General features: G+C 54.4%; 13 protein-coding genes across 13 annotated transcripts; 6 read left to right on the plus strand and 7 right to left on the minus strand.

Annotated features, from left to right (window-relative positions):
- Nucleotides 1–31: 31 nt before the first annotated feature.
- Nucleotides 32–1177, minus strand: N7474_003880 (proteasome core particle subunit alpha 7; the record flags this gene model as incomplete). The annotated part of the gene is made up of 5 exons (XM_057195295.1): nucleotides 32–361; nucleotides 434–760; nucleotides 820–978; nucleotides 1050–1115; nucleotides 1175–1177. The coding sequence occupies 5 exons, from the start codon at nucleotides 1175–1177 to the stop codon at nucleotides 32–34; spliced, it is 885 nt and encodes a 294-aa protein (XP_057052691.1).
- A 623-nt stretch (nucleotides 1178–1800) lies between these two features.
- On the plus strand, nucleotides 1801–2553 carry N7474_003881 (uncharacterized protein; the record flags this gene model as incomplete). The annotated part of the gene is made up of 2 exons (XM_057195296.1): nucleotides 1801–1899; nucleotides 1960–2553. The coding sequence occupies 2 exons, from the start codon at nucleotides 1801–1803 to the stop codon at nucleotides 2551–2553; spliced, it is 693 nt and encodes a 230-aa protein (XP_057052692.1).
- A 408-nt stretch (nucleotides 2554–2961) lies between these two features.
- Nucleotides 2962–3282, minus strand: N7474_003882 (mating alpha-pheromone PpgA; the record flags this gene model as incomplete). Its single annotated transcript, XM_057195297.1, has 1 exon — nucleotides 2962–3282. The coding sequence occupies one exon, from the start codon at nucleotides 3280–3282 to the stop codon at nucleotides 2962–2964; it is 321 nt and encodes a 106-aa protein (XP_057052693.1).
- A 524-nt stretch (nucleotides 3283–3806) lies between these two features.
- N7474_003883 (isocitrate dehydrogenase (NAD(+)) IDH1) lies at nucleotides 3807–5230 on the plus strand (the record flags this gene model as incomplete). The annotated part of the gene is made up of 4 exons (XM_057195298.1): nucleotides 3807–3836; nucleotides 3987–4044; nucleotides 4114–5092; nucleotides 5143–5230. The coding sequence occupies 4 exons, from the start codon at nucleotides 3807–3809 to the stop codon at nucleotides 5228–5230; spliced, it is 1155 nt and encodes a 384-aa protein (XP_057052694.1).
- A 537-nt stretch (nucleotides 5231–5767) lies between these two features.
- Nucleotides 5768–6668, minus strand: N7474_003884 (18S rRNA methyltransferase BUD23; the record flags this gene model as incomplete). The annotated part of the gene is made up of 2 exons (XM_057195299.1): nucleotides 5768–6590; nucleotides 6646–6668. The coding sequence occupies 2 exons, from the start codon at nucleotides 6666–6668 to the stop codon at nucleotides 5768–5770; spliced, it is 846 nt and encodes a 281-aa protein (XP_057052695.1).
- A 350-nt stretch (nucleotides 6669–7018) lies between these two features.
- Nucleotides 7019–7780, plus strand: N7474_003885 (uncharacterized protein; the record flags this gene model as incomplete). Its single annotated transcript, XM_057195300.1, has 2 exons — nucleotides 7019–7088; nucleotides 7149–7780. 2 exons carry the CDS (start codon nucleotides 7019–7021, stop codon nucleotides 7778–7780), a joined length of 702 nt encoding a protein of 233 aa, XP_057052696.1.
- A 622-nt stretch (nucleotides 7781–8402) lies between these two features.
- On the minus strand, nucleotides 8403–12467 carry N7474_003886 (GTPase-activating protein BEM3; the record flags this gene model as incomplete). The annotated part of the gene is made up of 2 exons (XM_057195301.1): nucleotides 8403–9052; nucleotides 9107–12467. The coding sequence occupies 2 exons, from the start codon at nucleotides 12465–12467 to the stop codon at nucleotides 8403–8405; spliced, it is 4011 nt and encodes a 1336-aa protein (XP_057052697.1).
- A 370-nt stretch (nucleotides 12468–12837) lies between these two features.
- On the minus strand, nucleotides 12838–14915 carry N7474_003887 (mitochondrial distribution and morphology protein; the record flags this gene model as incomplete). Its single annotated transcript, XM_057195302.1, has 2 exons — nucleotides 12838–12969; nucleotides 13020–14915. The coding sequence occupies 2 exons, from the start codon at nucleotides 14913–14915 to the stop codon at nucleotides 12838–12840; spliced, it is 2028 nt and encodes a 675-aa protein (XP_057052698.1).
- Nucleotides 14916–15111: 196 nt separating this feature from the next.
- Nucleotides 15112–15976, plus strand: N7474_003888 (pre-rRNA-processing protein PNO1; the record flags this gene model as incomplete). Its single annotated transcript, XM_057195303.1, has 2 exons — nucleotides 15112–15870; nucleotides 15920–15976. The coding sequence occupies 2 exons, from the start codon at nucleotides 15112–15114 to the stop codon at nucleotides 15974–15976; spliced, it is 816 nt and encodes a 271-aa protein (XP_057052699.1).
- A 197-nt stretch (nucleotides 15977–16173) lies between these two features.
- prs3 (proteasome core particle subunit beta 6) lies at nucleotides 16174–17014 on the minus strand (the record flags this gene model as incomplete). Its single annotated transcript, XM_057195304.1, has 2 exons — nucleotides 16174–16861; nucleotides 16920–17014. The coding sequence occupies 2 exons, from the start codon at nucleotides 17012–17014 to the stop codon at nucleotides 16174–16176; spliced, it is 783 nt and encodes a 260-aa protein (XP_057052700.1).
- Nucleotides 17015–17253: 239 nt separating this feature from the next.
- Nucleotides 17254–17973, plus strand: N7474_003890 (HCNGP domain-containing protein; the record flags this gene model as incomplete). Its single annotated transcript, XM_057195305.1, has 2 exons — nucleotides 17254–17371; nucleotides 17429–17973. The coding sequence occupies 2 exons, from the start codon at nucleotides 17254–17256 to the stop codon at nucleotides 17971–17973; spliced, it is 663 nt and encodes a 220-aa protein (XP_057052701.1).
- Nucleotides 17974–18266: 293 nt separating this feature from the next.
- Nucleotides 18267–18944, minus strand: N7474_003891 (uncharacterized protein; the record flags this gene model as incomplete). The annotated part of the gene is made up of 1 exon (XM_057195306.1): nucleotides 18267–18944. The coding sequence occupies one exon, from the start codon at nucleotides 18942–18944 to the stop codon at nucleotides 18267–18269; it is 678 nt and encodes a 225-aa protein (XP_057052702.1).
- Nucleotides 18945–19320: 376 nt separating this feature from the next.
- Nucleotides 19321–20231, plus strand: pre4 (proteasome core particle subunit beta 7; the record flags this gene model as incomplete). The annotated part of the gene is made up of 3 exons (XM_057195307.1): nucleotides 19321–19350; nucleotides 19403–19550; nucleotides 19627–20231. The coding sequence occupies 3 exons, from the start codon at nucleotides 19321–19323 to the stop codon at nucleotides 20229–20231; spliced, it is 783 nt and encodes a 260-aa protein (XP_057052703.1).
- Between the last annotated feature and the right edge of the window lie 80 nt (nucleotides 20232–20311).

A 20311-nucleotide genomic window follows, 5' to 3' on the forward strand; every position in this document is an offset into this window, starting at 1 on the left:
AGGACATTAAAAGATATCAACCGGAGCCGTTCTATTCTTCCATTTGCTCTCCGGAGCCCCGGGCCCCCTCGTCTTCCTCGTCCTCGCCCTCCAGAGCCCGCCTGGCAGCCTTCTCCGCTTCCTCCAGGAGCTCCCGGGGCACTTCCTCGTGTCGTCCCTGGGTAGGCCCGTCCAGCGAACTGATCCAGGTCATCTCCAGCTCGAATTCCTTGTCCTTGCTGTCCTCGTGGGCCACGTAGATAATCCGGGCCGCTTCCTTGACGCCCTCGTGCAACGACAATTTCCCTGCGCTCAGGTCCAACTTCTCCAGCTCCGCCTTAGCCGCTTGTCGTCCCTTGCCAGTAGCGGCACCGTAATAGCCCTGCACACAAATAGTAGTCAGCAAAAGAGAATCATCCGATGTCATGAATCCAGCCAGTGCTTGCTTGCGTACCCAATACAACCCGCTCGGCTCAATCATGTAGAGACCAGGACCACCGGCTTTGGTGCCTTCGACCTTTCCACCAGAGCCCGACTTGGGTCCGGTTCCCACCTGGCCATCCACGGGCAGTTCGGCCTCGCTATCCCATCCACCGACAATCGAAGTCACGCCGAATGGCCGCACGCTGGAATACAGTGTATAAGCCTGCACGTAGCCGCCCAGACGATTGGCAAGCGCCGCGATCGGGATGGGGCCTTTGTAAGTGGCCCTCCACGAGGAAGCCTCATCTCTGGCTCTGGAAACAAAGTGGCGACCGTCCGGGACGAGACCAGCGGATACCTGTTCGACAAGGACCCGGTTAGGACTGAATCACAATTCCAACTGGAGGGGTTTCTCACAATGCCAACATGGCGATCCACCGTTGCTATTCTCTTGTTTGCACCGGGCTTCAGAAGCTTGCTAGTGATGATCTTCTCCACGGCCAAGACCACGCCATCCTTGCATCGGATGCCGATAGCGGTTCCTCCATTCTCGACTGCTTTGACTGCATACTCGACCTATCGAGGGAAAGCTGTTTAGGTTTCTGGCGCACGAGCTTCGCGATGATGGGGGAGGGAGTGCGGCTGACCTGGAAATTCCGGCCGTCCGGAGAGAAGACCGAGTTGGAGAGATCGTAGCCAGTGCCAATTGACGTCTGTGTCAGAAAATTAGAATCCCGGGGGGTTGTGTTCCTGGTGAGCGAAGCAAACCCACCATGGTGATGCAGGGACGCAGCTAGGTTCTCCGGCCCTAAGCTTGACGGGGATGATAGGAAGGAGTGGAAGGAGAGGGAGGGTAGCTATTGGAATGGGAGAAACAGGAATAGAGAGAAGGTAGAAAGAAGGTGGGATTGAGGGGAAGGATGGAGGGAAGAAGGTGAGATGATGGGTGAGCTGCCGGGGAAGCTGGACCAGCTCGCGTCACGGGGGTTGCCTGTTAGGTCACATGACCTTCATAGATCTTGCACCTTTTGCTACTAGTTGGTTAGTCCGTTCGTTCTTTTGTTTGGGTTGATTTTTGAACAAAACACAGGTAGGTCGGTTTAATATTTTGGGCCTTTCCTGATGTTGGTAGAAGTGGTGGGTATATATTCTGTCTCTTCAAGCTCCAGACCTCTGTAATGTCGACTTAGGGTTACCACAACCCCTGTACTTAGTACACACGGAGGCAACTTATTATTATTATTCGAGATTCCATACTAAATTTATCTGCGATATCGCACTGCGCGACCGGACAGCTCTAGCAATATCTGCCTAACTCCGCTCGGGCACTAACTGTCGGGCTGATTTAGTTAAACTTCCGGACACCATGTTCTTTGCTCAACCACCATCACCACCACCATGTCCTCCTCCATCTTGCACCAGTGCCCGTTCTGCGGACATGTCTCTGACATTTCCCTTGCACTGGCTGCCTTTGTCGAGAACCCACACTGTAGCAAGGTAGTTTCTCCTCCATCTTCTCTGTTGTCACCCCCGCTGACCGGGAAATGAATACTACAGTGCGGCCTGTCGGCGGCGGAAAGCAACCTGAAAATGCAGAACGAGCTGGCCGATTTGTTCAGCAAGCAGATGAGCTTGAGCCAGTTCGGTTCAGAACAGTCCACAGGCCCCTCGGTGTCCCAGACTCCACCCATATCGTATAGCGTCACCCAGCACTACCACCACTCGTCCCATATAGCTTCCCAACATAAAGCAGGGGCTGCGGACATTGATGTGCTATTGAAACAAAACGGCCTGCAGCCACAGTCCCTTTCGACCAGTCAACTGGATCTGGTTAGACATGCGAGCCCGGAGCAGCAGGAACGGTTGATCCAAACGTGGAAACTATACTCCCAGTTCGAACAGCAGCAAGCCATCGCCGGACTAAACCCTTCTTCTACTCAGGACCTGGAGATGTACGATAGCATGGATGATAGCAAGCAGTACGCCGAGCCGTACATGATATCGGGCTATGAGATGCATGCTTCAGAAACCGGCTCGAGGCACCTGCCCACAGAGCCTACGACAGGACAGCCATACTCTCCGTCCAGGGACCCCGTGTATCAAAGCCAGGAGTGGCGGAGGTCTGGATTCGAGGGAAGTGGATTTGCCTAGGCCTATTGGAATAGGTAGCTACGACTGTACATATTTCAAGCACAGTGAATTTGTGATATCCCAACGTGAATGTATTGATTTTTCTCTTTTCTAAAAACATTTTCTCTTCATAAACCCGCCCACATCCAAAAAATCATAGGGGAGAAATTGACTAGCAATTGCCACGGCCAGTATCAAAAAGAGTGTTCGCCATAGACAGGATTCCACGAAATTTCCACGGTGCTTCCTCGCGTACACTGGTGGTGGTGTTGGGTATGTTGTTAAATGCTGCGCCGGGCAGAAACGTTTTCCGTCAGACCACTTGATTCACACCGGACCAGTGCCGGCGGTAGACAGATGGGTCGAATGCTGTTTGAGAGTTGGTCAGTATAGCGCAGGAGGACTTGATCTGGGGCGGGCTGCTCACATTTACTCCTCGTCATCGAGGGCAGCCATGGCCTCTGCGAGAGCATCGGCGGAGCGCTTGACCTCATCGACAGCCTCAGCGGCGCGCTTGACCTTGTAGCAGCCCTGGCCGGGGTGGCCACACCACTTCTGGAGGGCAATGGGGTGAGCCTCAGCCATGGCGTCGGCGAGGGCCTCAGCAGAGCGCTTGACATCACCAGTGACATCGGCGGTGCGCTTCATCATGTAGCAGCCCTGGCCGGGGTGGCCGCACCACTTCTGCAGAGCAGCAGCATTGACGGAGGTGGCTGCCAGCATGGCAATGGCGACGGTGAGGAACTGCATCTTGATGATGGATTGAGTGAAGAATTGACTTCGGAGGTTGGTTACTTTGGTTCTGGGAAGATCTGAAGAGCTGGTGGATTGTGCTTGAGGAAATATGATCTAGACAGCGAATGCAAACTGATCTTATAGTCGTGCAGAGCCATGGGATTCACGCCGGTGCCCTTGCGAGCGATGTTATTGAGACCCGAAATCGTCGTCGGCACTGAATAGAGTTGCTTATTGAGGGAGAGCCACGGCAGGCCTCATCAATAGAGTCGTAAAGATTCATGCTCGAGAAGCCAAAGAAGCAAGGATCAACTCGTTCTTTGAAGTCCCAGCCGGAAGAGGGAGTCAATAACGACGAGTGAGATAAGATCGGCCCGTGGGCTGAGTCGCGCGGCGCCAATGCCGAGCCCATCCGCCCTTTTCTGCCGTTTTTCGGCCATTTCTTTCACTTCTCTTCTTTTCCAACCACCGCTCACTTCCTCTCCCAATTGACATCCCATCTTGGTGCCCTCCCCCGTTGTCACCCATCCCCCTCAATCATGTTCTCACGAACGGCTCAGCCTGCCCGGGTATGTTCCTCTTTGTCTGCCATCACTTCCGTCCGATGATACCTCCTGCCACACTACCACACCCTCCTCTTACCCGCCCTCCCAACAACACCCCCCGATGGCGGTTGGCATTGCGCCTAGCTGGTGGCTAATCAATTGCTCTTTGTCTAGACTCTGCTTCGCAGCGCTTCCGTGGTTCCCTCTGTCGCTGGTTCCATTCCTGCACGATGTACGCCCAACTGGCCCCCATCCTCAGCGAAAAATGATGTGGTATAGTGTCGCTAACCTGTGCAATTAGCCTTCGCGACGGTGCAGTCGGACATCTTCAAGCCCACCAAGTATGGCGGAAAGTATACGGTGACGCTGATTCCCGGTGACGGCATTGGTGCCGAAGTTGCCGAGTCGGTCAAGACCATCTTCAAGGCCGACAACGTCCCGATTGAGTGGGAGCAGGTCGATGTCAGCGGTGTGGACACGGGCAACAAGCATTCGGAGGAGCTGTTCAAGGAGTCCATCGCGTCTCTTAAGCGCAACAAGCTGGGTCTGAAGGGTATCCTGCACACCCCCGTGGAGCGGTCGGGCCACCAGTCCTTCAACGTCGCGCTCCGTCAGGAGCTGGACATCTACGCGTCCATCTCTCTGATCAAGAACATCCCGGGCTACCAGACCCGCCACAACGATGTCGACCTGTGCATCATCCGTGAGAACACCGAGGGCGAGTACTCCGGTCTGGAGCACCAGTCGGTTCAGGGCGTGGTCGAGTCCTTGAAGATCATCACCCGCGCCAAGTCCGAGCGCATTGCCAAGTTCGCCTTTAGCTTCGCGCTCGCCAACAACCGGAAGAAGGTCACCTGCATCCACAAGGCCAACATCATGAAGCTGGCCGACGGTCTCTTCCGCAGCACTTTCCACAAGGTCGCCGAGAACTACCCCACTCTGGAGGTGAACGACATGATCGTGGACAATGCCTCCATGCAGGCTGTTTCGCGTCCCCAGCAGTTCGATGTGATGGTCATGCCCAACCTGTACGGCGGTATCCTTTCCAACGTCGGTGCCGCTCTTGTCGGCGGTCCCGGTGTCGTCCCCGGCTGCAACATGGGCCGCGACGTTGCCGTCTTCGAACCCGGCTGCCGTCACGTCGGCCTGGATATCAAGGGCAAGGACCAGGCCAACCCTAGCGCCATGATTCTGTCTGGCTCCATGCTTCTGCGCCACCTGGGTCTGGATGACCACGCCAACCGCATCTCCAAGGCGGTCTACGAGGTGATCGGTGAAGGGTGAGTGATCGATCATTTGAAATAAAATACACATGCTAACAGATTGATAGAAAATCGCGGACTCGCGACATGGGTGGCAATGCCACCACTCACGAGTTCACCCGCGCTGTTCTGGACAAGATGGAGGCGGCTCTGTAAATCTATATCTCCGGCTGCCCCTTTCTTTTGTTTTAGAATATCCACTGCAACGATTGTGATTGACACCTGCAAAGTCCGTGCGATGACTGAGATCATGGGCGGACCAACTGGTGTGGTCGGTCTCTGTTTATGTATTATCTTTACTTTGTTTCGTTTGGAGGTTCCATTGCCAGCTGTAGCAATATAGACCATTTTAAAATCAATTCGTAACGTCATTAAATTATTTTAGCCCGGACTATCCTCCTTGATTGGGGGCATACATCCCAGAGTCCTCATTATACCGGACAAGAGATTGGAGCAGCACGTCCCACTTGTCTCTCCGGTTGAGCCCACGGGGATATCCTCTGTCGATTTCTCTGTCGATGCTCTTCCGTGACGCAAAGCTAGTGCAAACAAGCCTCCACTAGCGGTGGCGATTGCGTCTCCAACATAGAAGTTGGAGGGCGCAAATGACAAAGGAGTATCGCTGGAAGCCATCGACCGGAACGTTTTGCTTCCCGCGCGCTCTAGGCGCCTGTCGGCCAGCAACAGAATCGCTCAGAAGGCCGTTCGGCGTTTGCGACCAGTATACTTTGAATTGTGCTTCACCACCTTCCCCTTCTTGGCCATCTGCTCCTTCTTATTGAGGATCCAATTCTTGTCGCCCTTGCGCGGTGACCGGGCTCGAGCATTGCTCAGCTCCATAGCCTTCCTCCTCGCATCCAAGACATTGACACCATCCATGCCATCGACCACGCCGGTAATATCACCATGCAGACCGCCGCCACCGACTGTCAGAACCAAGTATAGCTTGCTATTCTTCGTGCCGGGGTCATCCTCGAGAATACCGGCGCCAAAGCCAGCCTTGATCGCCGCACCACTGATCATGCTCCGCTGGGCATCATTCTTCGGATAGAACTGGCATACTGCGCGGCCACCACGACGAAGACTAGCGTAGAGACCCTCGAAGAACCGCCGCAGTCGACCCTCGGGAGTGACGTCGCTCGTTTCCGCATTGCACAACCACTGGATGGCGCTGATGCTGATCGCGGCGTCGAAGGCGCCGGGCCGGAAAGGTACGCCTTGCCCAATGTCCGCGAGGAATAGGTCGCCCTCTACCTCGCGCTGCAGGGCCACGTCTAGCATGCTGGGCGAGATGTCCATGCCCACCCACGTGTGCGGTCCGCCTTCTTCCTCTGTTACTTCCGAGAGAATCTCGCCCGATAGACCAGAGCCGCAGCCGACATCGAGAATCAGAGATGGAGACTTCAGGTCCAAAAGTTCCAGGGCCCGATTGGTCATGTCGGCCTGGATGTTGCGAATGCGCGAAGAGGTGGTGTACTTGCGGGATTCATTGTCGTTGTAGAACAGGTCGGGCGGGCTGGAAGCGATTCAGTCAGGGCCACAGTTCTTGCAGACAGAAGATCATAACTTACAGGATATCTTCGGGGCGAGACATTGTGCTGTATATCGAATGTGCGGAGTGGAAGAAGTCGAGGGTCGAAAAGCAAAGTTCCGCGCCAGAAAAATAATTAGTTGGTGCCTGAGGCCGAAAACCGATTGCGGCAACCTGCCACTTGTTGCTGTCACTGCTTCATCTTCTTCCTCTTCCACTTTCAACCCAGACTACGCGCTTCTCAGTATTATTTTTTTTTTTAAATCGGTCACCCTTGCAGATGATCTACTTGCTTGCTAGCATGTGCCCAGTTTAGTCACATCCCTTTCCGCCCGTCCTCCACGTGTCCCGGCTATCCCACGTTCCCTCCCTACCTGCCCACGACTCTCTCTCTCGAGACTGAATCAGTCACGATGTGGATTCTTCCGCTCGTGGGGTATCTGGGGGTGATTTTTGGCTTTGCATTTCTGACACTGGGAATCGGTAAGTCTCAGTCCGACGCAGCGCAAAGACAAGCTCTAGTCTAACCGATCGTCTACGCAGCATCGGGCCTCTACTACCTATCCGAAATAGTAGAGGAGCACACCGTGCTCGCCCGCCGGCTCCTAAGCCGCCTAATATACAGCATCATCGGCGTGCAGACCCTTCTCATGATCTTCGATCGATTCCCTATATTCCTCTCTCTCCTCAGCATCGGCTCGCATCTCGTCTACGCCAGCAACCTCCGCCGGTTCCCCATCGTCAAGCTCTCCGACCCCCTCTTCATCCTGTCCTGCCTCCTCGTCGGCCTCAACCACTGGCTGTGGTTCCGCCACTTCTCGCAACCGATCGCTCCGGCCCAGCGGTCCGAGAATAACTGGCGCCAGCCGTATAAAGTCGACTATAGCGACATGCCCTCTTTCACCGATGTGGCCTCGTACTTCGGGCTCTGTGTCTGGCTGGTTCCGTTCGCGCTCTTTGTGAGTCTCAGTGCTGGAGAGAACGTGCTGCCGAGCATGGGCTCTGAATATGCTACTGGGGAGCATGTTTCGGCTGCGGGACTAGGTGGCGCCTCTGATGCCAAGATCAAGAACAAGGGAATGGCCAAGGCGCTGGTGGATGGGGTCCGGGAGTGGGCAGCTGAAAACGGGGAGGTCTTGGGGTTTTGGAAGGGGGAACGGACAAGGCGGTTCTAGCGGGTTTTCGTGATGGGCATTCGAATCAAATCTGGTAGCATAGTAGCAGTTACTACGTAATGAATTGAACGGTTCGAAGAGATCAAAAGAAGTGTATTAATTTATATGAAGAGAATGGCAAGTCCGACTCATTTTAAATGACACAGCAGAAGCAGCCATCCGAAGTAAGGTGGATGGAAGAGATCAAAGCTGGGAAACAAGAATCGAAGAAGAAAAAAAAAAAGTATGGAACGCTGAAAGACGGAGGAAGTAAAGGGGGTATAACGATGGTTGAAAGCTGCGTGGCAAGGGCACAGCAGGAAGGAAAAGCATCGAGATCGACCACTGTGCAACCTCATCCCGATTAACGTGATTATCATTAAAGCGAAGGGAGGCATTCAGTTCCACGCATGGGCGCTGGCTTGAGTTGCCAAGTAGTGCAGGTCATCATTCCACAGTCGTGTATGTCGTAAACGTTCTCACAGTGGCACGACCACCGGTATTAGACGAAAAGAAAGAGCGTCAAGAGGAGAAATCAAGTTCGACCAAAGATTTAGGGCAGGCATTTATGTGTTTGCCCTAGTCGAATTTAATGGGTTCTCCAGAAGCTGAGAGGCTTGACGTTAGCAAGCTAGAAGATTTACTATCTGGGATACCCAGCGGACTGGCTGTACGTACTGTTCTCCATGAAAAGCATCGAGCTTTCGCGCCTCTTGGATCGGGCCGAACGTGTGTCATCCGTGTTATTGGGAACCAGCATACCATTCAACGAGGTGAATCCCGCAGAGGCCCCGGCTTGCTGATTGTACATTTGCTGCTGATAAGCATTTTGGTCGTAAGTCGGCTGCATGGGGATAAACCCGGTATCTTGGTGCTGCGCTCTGGGAGGCTCGACAGCACTATTGGATTCGCTTTGGCCCCGGAACGAGGTTTGGTTGTATGAGGGCGTGGGGATCTCCGAGAACATTTGGTGGCGTGGAGAGCGAATATCATCAGCCGAGAGGGTTCGGGTTCGGTCGACCGTCAGCTCCACGGATGGACCAGGGCCAGATGATAAATCACCGAAGATGCTGTCATAGTCCGTGAGGAACATCGAGAACACCGGCGCAGGAATGTTAAGAGTCGGAGCAAAGACAATGCCCACGTTGCGGACGGTCATCTTGTTGACATCGGAGTTATTGACGATCTCGATCAGGAATTGTGACAGAGCGGACAGTAGCGTCAGGTTGGCACTCGGCAGTCTGTGCACGAGGGAGTTGAATGCGGCGAGCTTCTTCTGTTTCTCATCAAGTTCTGTTTCTCATACGTTAGCACAAGTATACGAGCAAACCCCAGGTCTATGCATACCCAAAACACGAAGGAAATCCAAGTGGAGTTCGCGAGTCAACACTGTCGTCGGAAGCTCCCGCAGATACTGCTTAAAAAGGGAGGCGACTGCATGGACGTCGTAATACTGGTCTCCGGCAAGGAAATCGATGTCGCCCTCGGTATTAAACCGTTCCTTCAAAGCCTTGATCACGACGTTTGAGCCGCTCAGACGGAAGATTCCTTCTTCGGACGCCGCTCCCTGGGAGTGAAGATATTCAATGCAACGGTAGACCACGGCCGGCAGCTCCACATTAACGCCTTGGGGCGGACAATATTCCACAGCCTCAATTAGCGGTATCCCGAAGACGGGTCTGACCGGTTCTTTTCGTTCCGTTTGGATATTGTTATTGGCGGCGGTGATGTCCCCGCCCTGAGACGCTAGGTCAAAAGACGATCGTGTGCGGAAGCCCCAGATACTGCGCTTCTTTTCTTTGGTAGATGTTGTTGTTGTTGTTGTTGGTTTATTGCCCCAAGCGCCTACATCTTGAATGATTGCGCCATTTTTAGGTGCAGATATCATCTTCGGAGACTGCAGCCCCGGTTCGATGGGCTGGGTGGTGTCACCGATAGCCATGGATACGGTAGACGGGATCCGTGGAGAACGAGGAGGCGCCTGATCGAGAGTGGTACCCAGTATGGGGGGCTCGGCCGCAACAGCATCGTCAAAGCTGAATCCTTGGACCGGGTCTCCGCCAACCAGCTCCGGACTCTCATCCGTTCTGACAGGTTTCTTGCTTCCGTTACCGGAAAACAGTTTCGACTTGGCTGAAGATCTGGGTTCAGATCCAGCGGCGGATGGCTTTGCTGGAGTCGAGGCTTGACTCTTTGACGATGAGGGGCCACGGCTACTCTCATTGTCGGACGAAGAGCTTTCGACATACTCCATCAGAGCGTCCACCCAGGCGTCCCGCTCTGCGTCGCTCTCAGAACACAAGACATGCCGCACAAGCGCCGAGGAATCCTTCTTCTTCGGTTCCAGGACGAGGAACGCATGGCGGTATTGATTGTCCGTGTCATCGTCACCGGAGGTAGCCTGGCTGCTGGAGTTTTGCGATTGCTTGCCGATCTGAGCGTGGTGGAGCCTGATAGTGCCCATATGGGCACCTCCTGGCGACTCGAAGTATTTCAGCTCAGGGCCATGCAGGACAAAGTATCTCGCTTTCCAGCCACCGAAATTCTTGCCACGCTTCGTCAAATAGCCTTCCTTTCGCGGTTTCCCATCGGCTCCACGAAGGATATCGGGCTTGGTTGGAGAGCCTTTCAGCAGGCTGGTCTCGTCGTCTCGAGCCTCAATAGCGTCACTCGTCAGGAATTGACAGACGACCAATGCAGCGGTCTCATCCATAGGCGTGTCCAAGAGACTGTCAAAATACACATTCAAGGCAGCACGTCTCGCATCAACTTTTGCAGGAGAGTGACCACTGAAAATGGCCCGGTCAGGCAACTTCCCGGCAAAGGAAGAAGTTTGTTTAACCTGTTGATCCAACTGAGGAAGGGACCCAATCACTTTTTCGACTCGCCAGAGTTCTGAACCTTCCGATCGAGATATCACGCTGAGTGTAAAAACAGGTTCCTCGTCCAGGGGTTTGGATACGAGATAGCTGTTCCTCGAAGGTCGGAGTCGGGACGAAGAGACTCTCACTTGAATCAGTGGCAGCGCATTGGGCGGTAAAAGCAAGGCAGGATAATCTTCCGACACCAGTCCTTGGTAAATACTACTCTCAGAGAACTTGGCTGATATCGGACTATCGATTTTGACAGCGGGATCGATTGAGGGGATAGACATGCCGGGTCGACCAGCGGTACCTGGGGCATCCCCCTGGGAGAAAGGCACCGGGTAATTGGGTGCTCGCGGAGAAAGAGGCAGGCCCGCAACGTTATATCCGGAGGCCAGTGACGGGGATGCCATGGGATTTGTGATGTCTCTGGTGGGCATTCTTGGCAAGGGAGAACCGATAGGACGGTCTTCTGGTCTCGGGCTCAGAGGCAATCCTGGACTCTTAGGCATGGTCATCATATTGCGTCCATTGGAAGGAGCCGTGCGAGAGCTCAAAATGCTTCCCATGGAGCCCGCTCCGCCAACATTTGGCGGCGACCTCGACGACAGCTCCCGGGGGACCATGGCCGAGCTGGTTGATGCGGTCTCTCTTGAGCTTTGGGAGGTTCCAGACTTGCTTGGTTTCGCACCATCATAGTTGACCGTCTCATCTTGCAGCACAGCTTCACGGTCCCGGTCATCCTCCTCCCTCGTTTTTCTCCTGCCGCGTTCCTTGCTGCGTAATTCATCAACTTCCACGACGTCCCCGTAATCAGACCCGGAGTCATTAGGGTCGGCACTCTCCTTCTGTTTCAAGTTTAAGGGTGCAGGCGGTGCTTTGCGGCTTGACTTGCCGTCACCGGGGGACGTAGGGCTGGTGGGACCGAACTCGGTAGCTTGGGCGTTTCCCCGGGCCTGCGGGTCGCTTCGACCTTCGCCATTTGCCGGTTGTGTTTGAAGTCGAGACAGCGGTTTGGGAAGAAGAGAATCGTGCCGGTCCGCCGAGAGACCTCGAGAATCAGCAGCGGGGAGCGGAGGTGCTGATTGTTGGAGCTCCTTGACCTTTTTCTTGTATTGGTCCTTCTCCTTGAACGCTCGCTCAAGATCCTTGTTGAGGCCCAAGATCAAAGTCCGTTGCTTGTCCACCAATTTCCACAACTGACCATTTTGCGATGCTGCATGATGTTTTTCTTTCAGTAGGTGGATGATGACGGCCTCAGCCGAGCCAGCCTTGCTGATGAGATTATTGATATCCGCAGGGCTCAAGGCGTTCGCATCGAACGATGATTTCTGTGATGGGGTAGACAGGGACGAGATGGCAGAATCAATCGACGAGGTTCGAGGCATCGTGCGCTGAGGCGCGCGATCTCCGAGGACGGAACTGGCTGTAGATTTTGGCGAGGAAGTTTCTGATCGATCAGCCTCCGTTCCGGCAGATTGTTTCGGCGTGTTGAAGCTGTCGGTCACCTCTGCCGACGCCTCCGCGCTTGTCATTTCAGGCGCTCGAGACGAGCTGGCGGCAGTGGTGGATGGGGGCGCGGGGAACGCGGCATTGGCTACACGAGCCATCGGCGAGCGGTTTGTGGCAGGGGACGGGTTTGCGCTCGACCGGGCTGACAGCGGGCTCTGCGATGAAGCCGAGTTGTCGTGGAGATAGGATAGCGGGAGGGAGCTGGTATGCAACGGGGAGGGTTGGCGGGGGCCACCGCGCGATGTTTGAACGTCGGATCGCGGACCCAAATAGTCCCGGTTCCTTGAGGCAGGGGAGGTATCATCACTCCCTCGCCGCGGACCCTGCGACATGGCCGTGGGTGCTGCTCAGCATGCAGTGCCACGTTCGGGGGAGGCAACACGAGGGGAGGTCGGGCAGGGAGGCAGGCCGGATGAGAATCGGGGGGCGACGGGAAGAGAATATGGGAGAAATCGAGGTGGTGGGAGAACAGTAATTAAAAAAAGTGCCGTTCTAAGGAGGAAAGAATAACTCCTAGTTCTGTGGGGAGGAGCGAACTGAAAGAAAGAACGGAAGAAAGAAAAAGGGGGTTCGTGCTGGCCGGTGGACCCTACAATGACGATCGTTGGTGACAGCGGGAGATGACAAAGTGCCTTATGTTGAACAACGCCGGAGATGCTAACTACAATATAATACATAATATGAAAGTTATGGATGCAGGGTTCAGGCAATGTTGCCGGCCATGCCCATGAAAATGGCCTGCGCCGCCAGTTGCAGCGACCAGAAGCCCACTTTCTTAAACCGTCGTTTCCGCGCCTGATCATCCACCACGTCCCGCGCAAAGGCATCGTACGTCTGCTCGCCATTAGTATAGAGATTAAAAAGAAAACAAGGTAAGGACTCACCGCTGCCGACAGATCGTCCATCAGACCACTGTCGAAGATGGTCCAGCTGCCGTCGAAGTCGCCCACACGCTTGACCAAGCGGCAGTTGATCGGGATGAAGGTGCGCTTCGAGTTGATGTATGCTACGATCGGGCGGATGAGGGCATTGTTGATGTAAGAAAGGTCCCGGGTGAAAATGGGCACCACGGCCCGGACGTTGTTGAGGTGGAGGCGCAGATCCATGACGAGGAATCGCCGGTCTGCCCCGTCGGTCTGCTGCTCAGGCCCGTAGGGAACCGATTCGGAGTACCGGTTGGAGCTGACGGTGGCTTCCAATCGATCGTAGAAGTCGGCCATGACCTTGGCCAGGCTCTCATCGTTCTCGGCAGGCAGCATAATGTCCGCCACGATATCCACCGTGCCTTCATGAATCCACGAGAATGGGCCTTGCACACCGCGGTTGAGATGATCAATGTTGAGACCGTCAACCCGGATGCGGTTATGCTGTTTCCACGGGCTGGACTCGCCATCGTCTGCCCCGTCGTCTAAACGGGCACCCGTGAAGCCGTGGGTCTGACGAGGGTGGATGGTGAACAGGGAATTGTCAACAGATCCCGAGATCATGTTGGCCGAGAGGAAGTCATAGAAAAGCCATTGCTTCCGCAGCTGAGGAAGATCACACGAGAAGATGCTGACGGAGAAGGGCCGGAAATTGTCCGGCTGGTAGACTGAGACCAGTACATCGTGCATCTGGAACGAGCCAATCTCAAAATCTCCGGGATTGTGCTCATGCCGGTAGGACTTGGGATCTAGATAATCCTCATCCGACCAGTGGACGGACCGACGGTCGACCACTCCCCGGATCCCCTTCACCTCGACATCACGAAGCAAGCCCTTCCCATTCAGCCACCTCGTAAACGACAGGGTGACATTAACCGTCTCGATCGACAGATCGAACTGGGTATAGTTGGTGTCTTCTTCTTCAGACACTACTAGCAAATCTTCCGATACAATGTCCCCACGGGCTGCGGCGACAGCTGCTGCGGCAGCGGCCGTCTTCGGCGAGCCCTTACTAACATATCCTGTCCCCTGGCCTGGCCGCTTGGATACAAAGACGTTTTTGAAGGTAATGACACCGCCTCTCCACTTGGGCACGATGGCAGATTCGAAAACCACTTTCACTCCAGACGATTTCGTCAGGTAGTTGCCGACCCATCCCGCTAGGGTTTCTTGGGCAAAGACCGTGTTGATAGCAAGAATCAGCAGCGAGAAGAACGTGGTCGTTCCTAGGACTATCCACACTACGTGGCCTAGCAGAACCCAAGAGAAGAGCGCGGTGATCTCATCCAAATTGAATGGCCGTACGCTTCGTATAGAGAACCATTTGAAGCGCACCTTGAGGCGCGACCAGAATCCAGTTGCGGCGGCGAGAAGTTCTTCCTTCGTTGGCCGATGGAGATGGGGCATGTGTGGCAAGCGGTCCATCAGATGGCGCTGGTGCAGTTCTGGCGGTGTTGGTTGAGAAGAGGAGTTTTGGGGAGGAGAGGTTTTGGGAGAGGAGTTGTTCGTGGATGCTTTTGTGTGAGAGGAGTCATTATCGTCGGGTGTTTTTGCGTGTCGATTGTGGTTCGGTGTGTGAAGAGCTCGCTTCCAGATATACTGGGAGGCGATCTTCCTCGAGGGTCCGATGCATGCTGCACTGGCCTCGGCTGCCGTCGAGCTTGGAGAGACGCCTACCACAAGAAAGCCACCAGAGGCGACTCTCCTGGTGATGATTCTTCCCGTCGAGAAGGCGGTTCTGGGAGAGCTGCAGAAGGCGCGCGGGCTGGCGGTGCTGCGGGTTGTGCGGATGCGGCCAAAGAAAGGAGCACTCTCCCAGAGATGGGCGTATAGCCGGCGTCCGAAGTTGGCAGACATGCTGGCCATCACATACTGGATGGGTTGCTTGTCGGTGGTGGTGGTTAATTGTGTCCCTGATTCTGCTCGATGGGAAAGATGAAATCATGTTTGCTCTGTTTGCATCGAAAATTCATCCCGTCCACACTTTTTTTTTTGCTGGTGGGGAATCTTTTCCTTCAACTCACCTACCATAAATTAAAGACCCGACACCATCATGCCGGCACCTACTGCTCTTCGGCAGCCAGAGGAGGCCTCGGTGCCCCAGCAGACAAATATTCCAGCCGGTCCGTGGCCCAGCGATCCCCCCCTCAGTTTCTATACTGACAATCAAACCAAAGACCAAGACGACGAGGTTCTGATCGACGCCCAAGCCACAGCCGAGCAATCGAGTATGCCAGTGGTCGACTCTACAGAGGATGAGATGCGCATTGACGAGGAGGGCCGACCGGTATTCACGCCCTCCAAAGAAACCAGCGCAGCGTATAAGGTGGAAACCCGCAAGGTGCCTGTGCCGCCACACCGTATGACGCCGCTCAAGGCGAACTGGGCGAAGCTCTGTCCTCCAATTGTGGAACATCTTAAACTGCAAGTGCGGATGAATATCAAGAGTCGCGCGGTGGAGCTGCGAACGTCCAAGTTCACGACCGATGTGGGAGCCCTGCAAAAGGGTGCCGATTTCGTCAAGGCCTTCACCCTCGGCTTTGACCTCGATGATGCCATCGCGCTGCTTCGACTGGACGACTTGTACATTGAGACATTTGAGATCAAAGACGTCAAGACCCTCAACGGCGAGCACCTGGGTCGTGCCATTGGCCGCATTGCTGGAAAGGATGGGAAAACCAAGTTTGCCATTGAGAATGCCAGTCGCACCCGAGTGGTCCTGGCGGACGCAAAGATCCACATCCTTGGTGGGTTCAAGAACATCCATATCGCCCGCGAGGCCATTGTCAGCCTCATTCTGGGCAGTCCTCCGGTAAGCCTCCACGCACCCGTAACACGAGTCATGAGCTAACGCACAGTAGGGCAAGGTCTATGGTAACCTTCGCACGGTGGCATCCCGAATGAAGGAACGGTTTTGATTCCTACGAAGTCTCTTTTTGGCATGGGCAGGCGTTCACGAGCATTGGTTTTGGTCGGGTATTTTACTGAAGACATGAATGACATATCCCGATATCAATTTGAAACCCGCACTATTATTTCTATTTGGAAAGTTCCCAAAAATAACGAGTTTCATTGTTTGCACATCAAAGAAAAGACACCGTAGTGGATTCAATCCTTAATCCTTCTTCAACGGGTGGAACACCTCTTCGATTCCATCCCGGGTGATGATCATCATTTGCAAGTTATCGCCCACCTCGATGTGTCGCTCCACGGCACTGGTGAACGCATCCCGCACGAGCTGTTCCACCGTTGCTCGGGGCAGAGGCTCCGCCTTCTTCGCTTGTAGCGCATGGCCCTCGCCGCTGCCAGGCACGTACTGGTTCTTGAACTTGACCTGGTTGTCGAGGAAGGGCATGATCAGGCTTGATGCTGCACCGGCCGCACGGCATTCCTCCCGCTCGTATGAACCAACGGGGTCGTAGCTGTACAGAGCTCCCTTGCCCTCCTCGTCTAAACCAGCCAGGATGACGTGCACGTAGTAAGGGAAGAACCGCTTCCCGTATAGAATGGTGGATAGGCGCTGCGCACATGCTGTGACCGACATGGATTTCCCATGTTGGTATTTGTACATCTTCACCACGGCATCCAGTCGTTCCTTGAGAGCATTGCCGTCCGCGGCAAAACCAACAACCGAGAGAAGAATATGGGCTCCCGTGCCAGTCTCATCGTCCCCACCAATCTTGAACACCTTCGGCACCATGCGAGAGTTGATGTTGTACCCACTCGTGGAACGGGTGTCGCCGGCCAAAATAGCGAAGTCAGAGCCCGTGATGCCCAAGGTGGAACCGCCATTGTCGGTGTATCTAGAAGATAGTGGTAAGCTCGGGCTATTGACAAGCTTCGTCAGAGCAAACGACTCACGGGTAGAATGAATGTTCTTTGACAGGAGCAGCTGTCGGCTGGGAGAAGGAATACCCAACGGTCTGACCACTTGGGTGACCCATGAGCGACGTCATTTTTGGCGAGGCGTTGGGGCTGAAAGATGAATGACGGATAGGATTAAGGCGATATGGGAGAGTATAGAAAGACGAGAGAGTGGGAAGAAGATGAGGGAGCGCAATTCGAATGGAGGAGTTGAGTCGGAAGGAAGGTGTCTGACGCGATTGCGGTAGCTGCCTCCGCTTATGTAACGGCCCAGCTCCAACGGATCTTTGTCACGACTCGTGAGTACTTCTTCTTCCACCCTCCCTACATCATGCTCAATCTGGATGCCTACGAAAGCAGCGAGGACGAGGTAGAGACACATCCTCCCTCTGACCAATCCCAGCGCAAGCAGACTCCACCACCTACAGCTGGAAACGCCCCGATTCAAGGTAGGGACCTTCCTATGGTTGAATATCTCACCAAGAGCTAACTAACGCTTGCTATAGACAAGACACCACTGGCTCGCGAGCATCCCCAACCACAACCTCCCACCGCTGAAGTCCCGAGCGGTCCGGTTCTTGGACCGGCATCCGTGCAAACCCCATCCAATGAGCTCTTAGAAGCCGGCCGCTCCTCTCCCTTTTCCACCACGCGAGCCCTGATTCAGGATTTGACTCTGCCTCCAGTGCCCAATCTGGACATACCACCATCACCGCCGGGGTCTCCGGACCCAGCCGCCAATGCGAAGTTTGAGCATTTCCTCTCCTTGAAAGCACAAGGCGTACATTTCAACTCCAAGTTGGCCAGCTCCTCGTCATTGAAAAATCCCAGCTTACTCATGAAAATGATGGAGCATGCTGGCATTGAAGAGCAGTCGCAGTATGATACGTCTTTGCCGGCTGAGGTGTGGAGTGCATCCAACCTACCACCGTGGGGGTTCAAAGAAGAGCTTCTCAAGACCCAGCAGGAAGTTCGACAGAAAAGTGAGGCGAATAAGTCATCTAGGGACTCGATTGAATTTGTTTCTGGTTCCCGGAAGGCCAATTCTTGAGTCAGATTTGGTACAGGTCTATTGGAAACTTTTTGAGGCCCCAATGCCGCAGCCTCTGCTAAGAATCGGGCACTATCTGCGCCATCAAACCTTGGGAGAACCACACGGAATTAGCGTGTCTACAATTTGCAATGAGCAAAGCTCAATCTGTGATTGGACTCGGTTCTCGTATTCATCAACATCGGTGGAATACAACCCAGTTGACTGGACAGAGTCAGATGGACAGAAGAACTACATATACATCACGGATGGACTTGACAGTCGACACAGACAGTCAGTGTCTGCGATCTGCTCTAAGCGCCACCGCCGCCTGCCGATGCAGCCCGAGCGCGCCGTTTGGCCTTCTCATACAAACTCAAGCAGGAAATGAAGACAATTCGATCAAAATCGTCCCCATATTCCACCTTGATCTGGATCTTCCCACACTTGTTGTAAGTCCGCTCGCTCGTAAAAATAGCCACGACCTGGTCGGAGCTCTCGTCCACCAGCTTGTAGTTGCGCACGCTCCCCCATCTCCGCGACGAGTCGTCCACCACGACATGGCGAGTGCGCTTCCAGAGAAAAGAGCGTCTCTGGGCGGGAGTGTCTGGACCGGGGGAGTTGCGAATGTTCATTTCAATGCGGTGCTTGTTGGCGCGAATGCTCTCGCGTGTCATATCCTCCCATTGCATGTTTCCTGGGTCATCGGGGTTGCCTAGACCGAGTTTGTAGTTGCTTGACAGTTTGAGGAACTGGCTGACCGCCACAATGGGTGCATTGGTGTCGGTTCCCGCATGAAGGGTGATATCGGGCTTGTTCCGTGTCAATGAGGAGACATCAGCGTAGAAGAGGATTTGGTCGTCCAGTGATTTGATCTCATAGTGCCGGCGGAAGGAGTTCTTGTAGACCGCATAGATACGAGCTGGGCCCTGCTCGTCCTGAGGTGGGGGCGCCGAGTCTGCCGAGTCTATTGAGGCTGAGCGGGAAGACATGACTGCTGTTATCTAAATTGTGGCATGGTTGAAAGAGGAGGAGAGCGAAAGTTAAATATCCAACTACGGATCGACGAGCAAGGTGGCTGTGCGGATGGAGCAACCTTGGAATGCTGGACAACCAAGAAGTAATAGTTTCCACACCCAGAAAACACTGCCCAGCAATGATACTAATATGCTATTTCATCTAATCCAGTATATTATTTCATACTGTAAACCAAGTGCCTCTAAATATTCACTATAGTTGCAGGTCCCGTGACCGCTGACAAAGCCGAGCTCCGTCAGCTCGCCTGCCTGGGAAGCTCGTCATCTGTTGTCTACCTTGACTTCACTTGGACCTTCGTTTAATCTCTCTCCCCCCTACTCTCCGCCCATCATGAATCACTTCCCCGAAGCTTGGGGTCGTGTAAGTTATCCCCTTCTGCAAGTGCTGTGCCCATTGCTCACAGTGTCGGCAGCCCAGAGACGATGTCTACGGCGCCTACAACAGCACCTACCTCCAGACCTCCGGCCCCAAGGCCCACACAACATCTCCCGCCGTGACGGGAACATCAGTGGTGGGCGTCAAGTTTAATGGCGGCGTTGCTCTCGCGACCGATAACCTGGGTATGCGTTCGACCAACTAAGGCACTTGGCTAGCTGCGTTGGTGATGGTCACAAACTAACGGGGGTATCTATCCAGCATCGTACGGATCTCTTGCTCGATTCACGGACGTCAAGCGTCTGCGCGTGTTCGGCGGCAAGGCAGTCGTCGGATTCGGCGGTGACGTGTCCGACATGCAATACATCGACCGACTACTCGAATCGATTGACATCCGCGAGAACTACTCCGCGCACGGCAACATGCTCAACGCCAAGAACTTGCACACCTACCTGGCGAAGGTGTTCTACAAACGGCGCTCCGAGTTCAACCCTCTGTGGAACCACGTCCTCGTCGCGGGGTTCGACGCCGACGACAAGCCGTTCCTCAGCTCCGCCGATCTGCTGGGCACGACCTTCTCCGCACCGCACCTGGCCACCGGGTTCGGTGCCCATCTTGCCGTGCCGATTCTGCGCCGTAAATTCCCTGATGAGAGGGATATCCAGACGATCAGCCGGGAAGAGGCCGTTGAGGCGCTGAAGGAATGCTTGAAGGTTCTGTTCTACCGTGACGCGCGGAGTCTGGATAAGTACTCGATAGCGGTGATTACGAGAGAGGGCATTGACTTGCGGGAGGATGAGCAGATTGAAGGCCAGAGCTGGGCGTTTGCCGAGACCATCAAGGGCTATGGGGCGCAGACCAATTAGACACTTAATTGTTCTTTGTTTGTTTTCCTTTTATGAATCAGATCGATTGAATCACTAGTTATGTGTCCTATGGTATATAT

The sequence above is a fragment of the Penicillium riverlandense genome (genome assembly GCF_028828495.1).
Source record: "Penicillium riverlandense strain IBT 135883 chromosome Unknown utg000003l_segment0_segment0, whole genome shotgun sequence".
Classification (NCBI taxonomy): domain Eukaryota; kingdom Fungi; phylum Ascomycota; class Eurotiomycetes; order Eurotiales; family Aspergillaceae; genus Penicillium; species Penicillium riverlandense.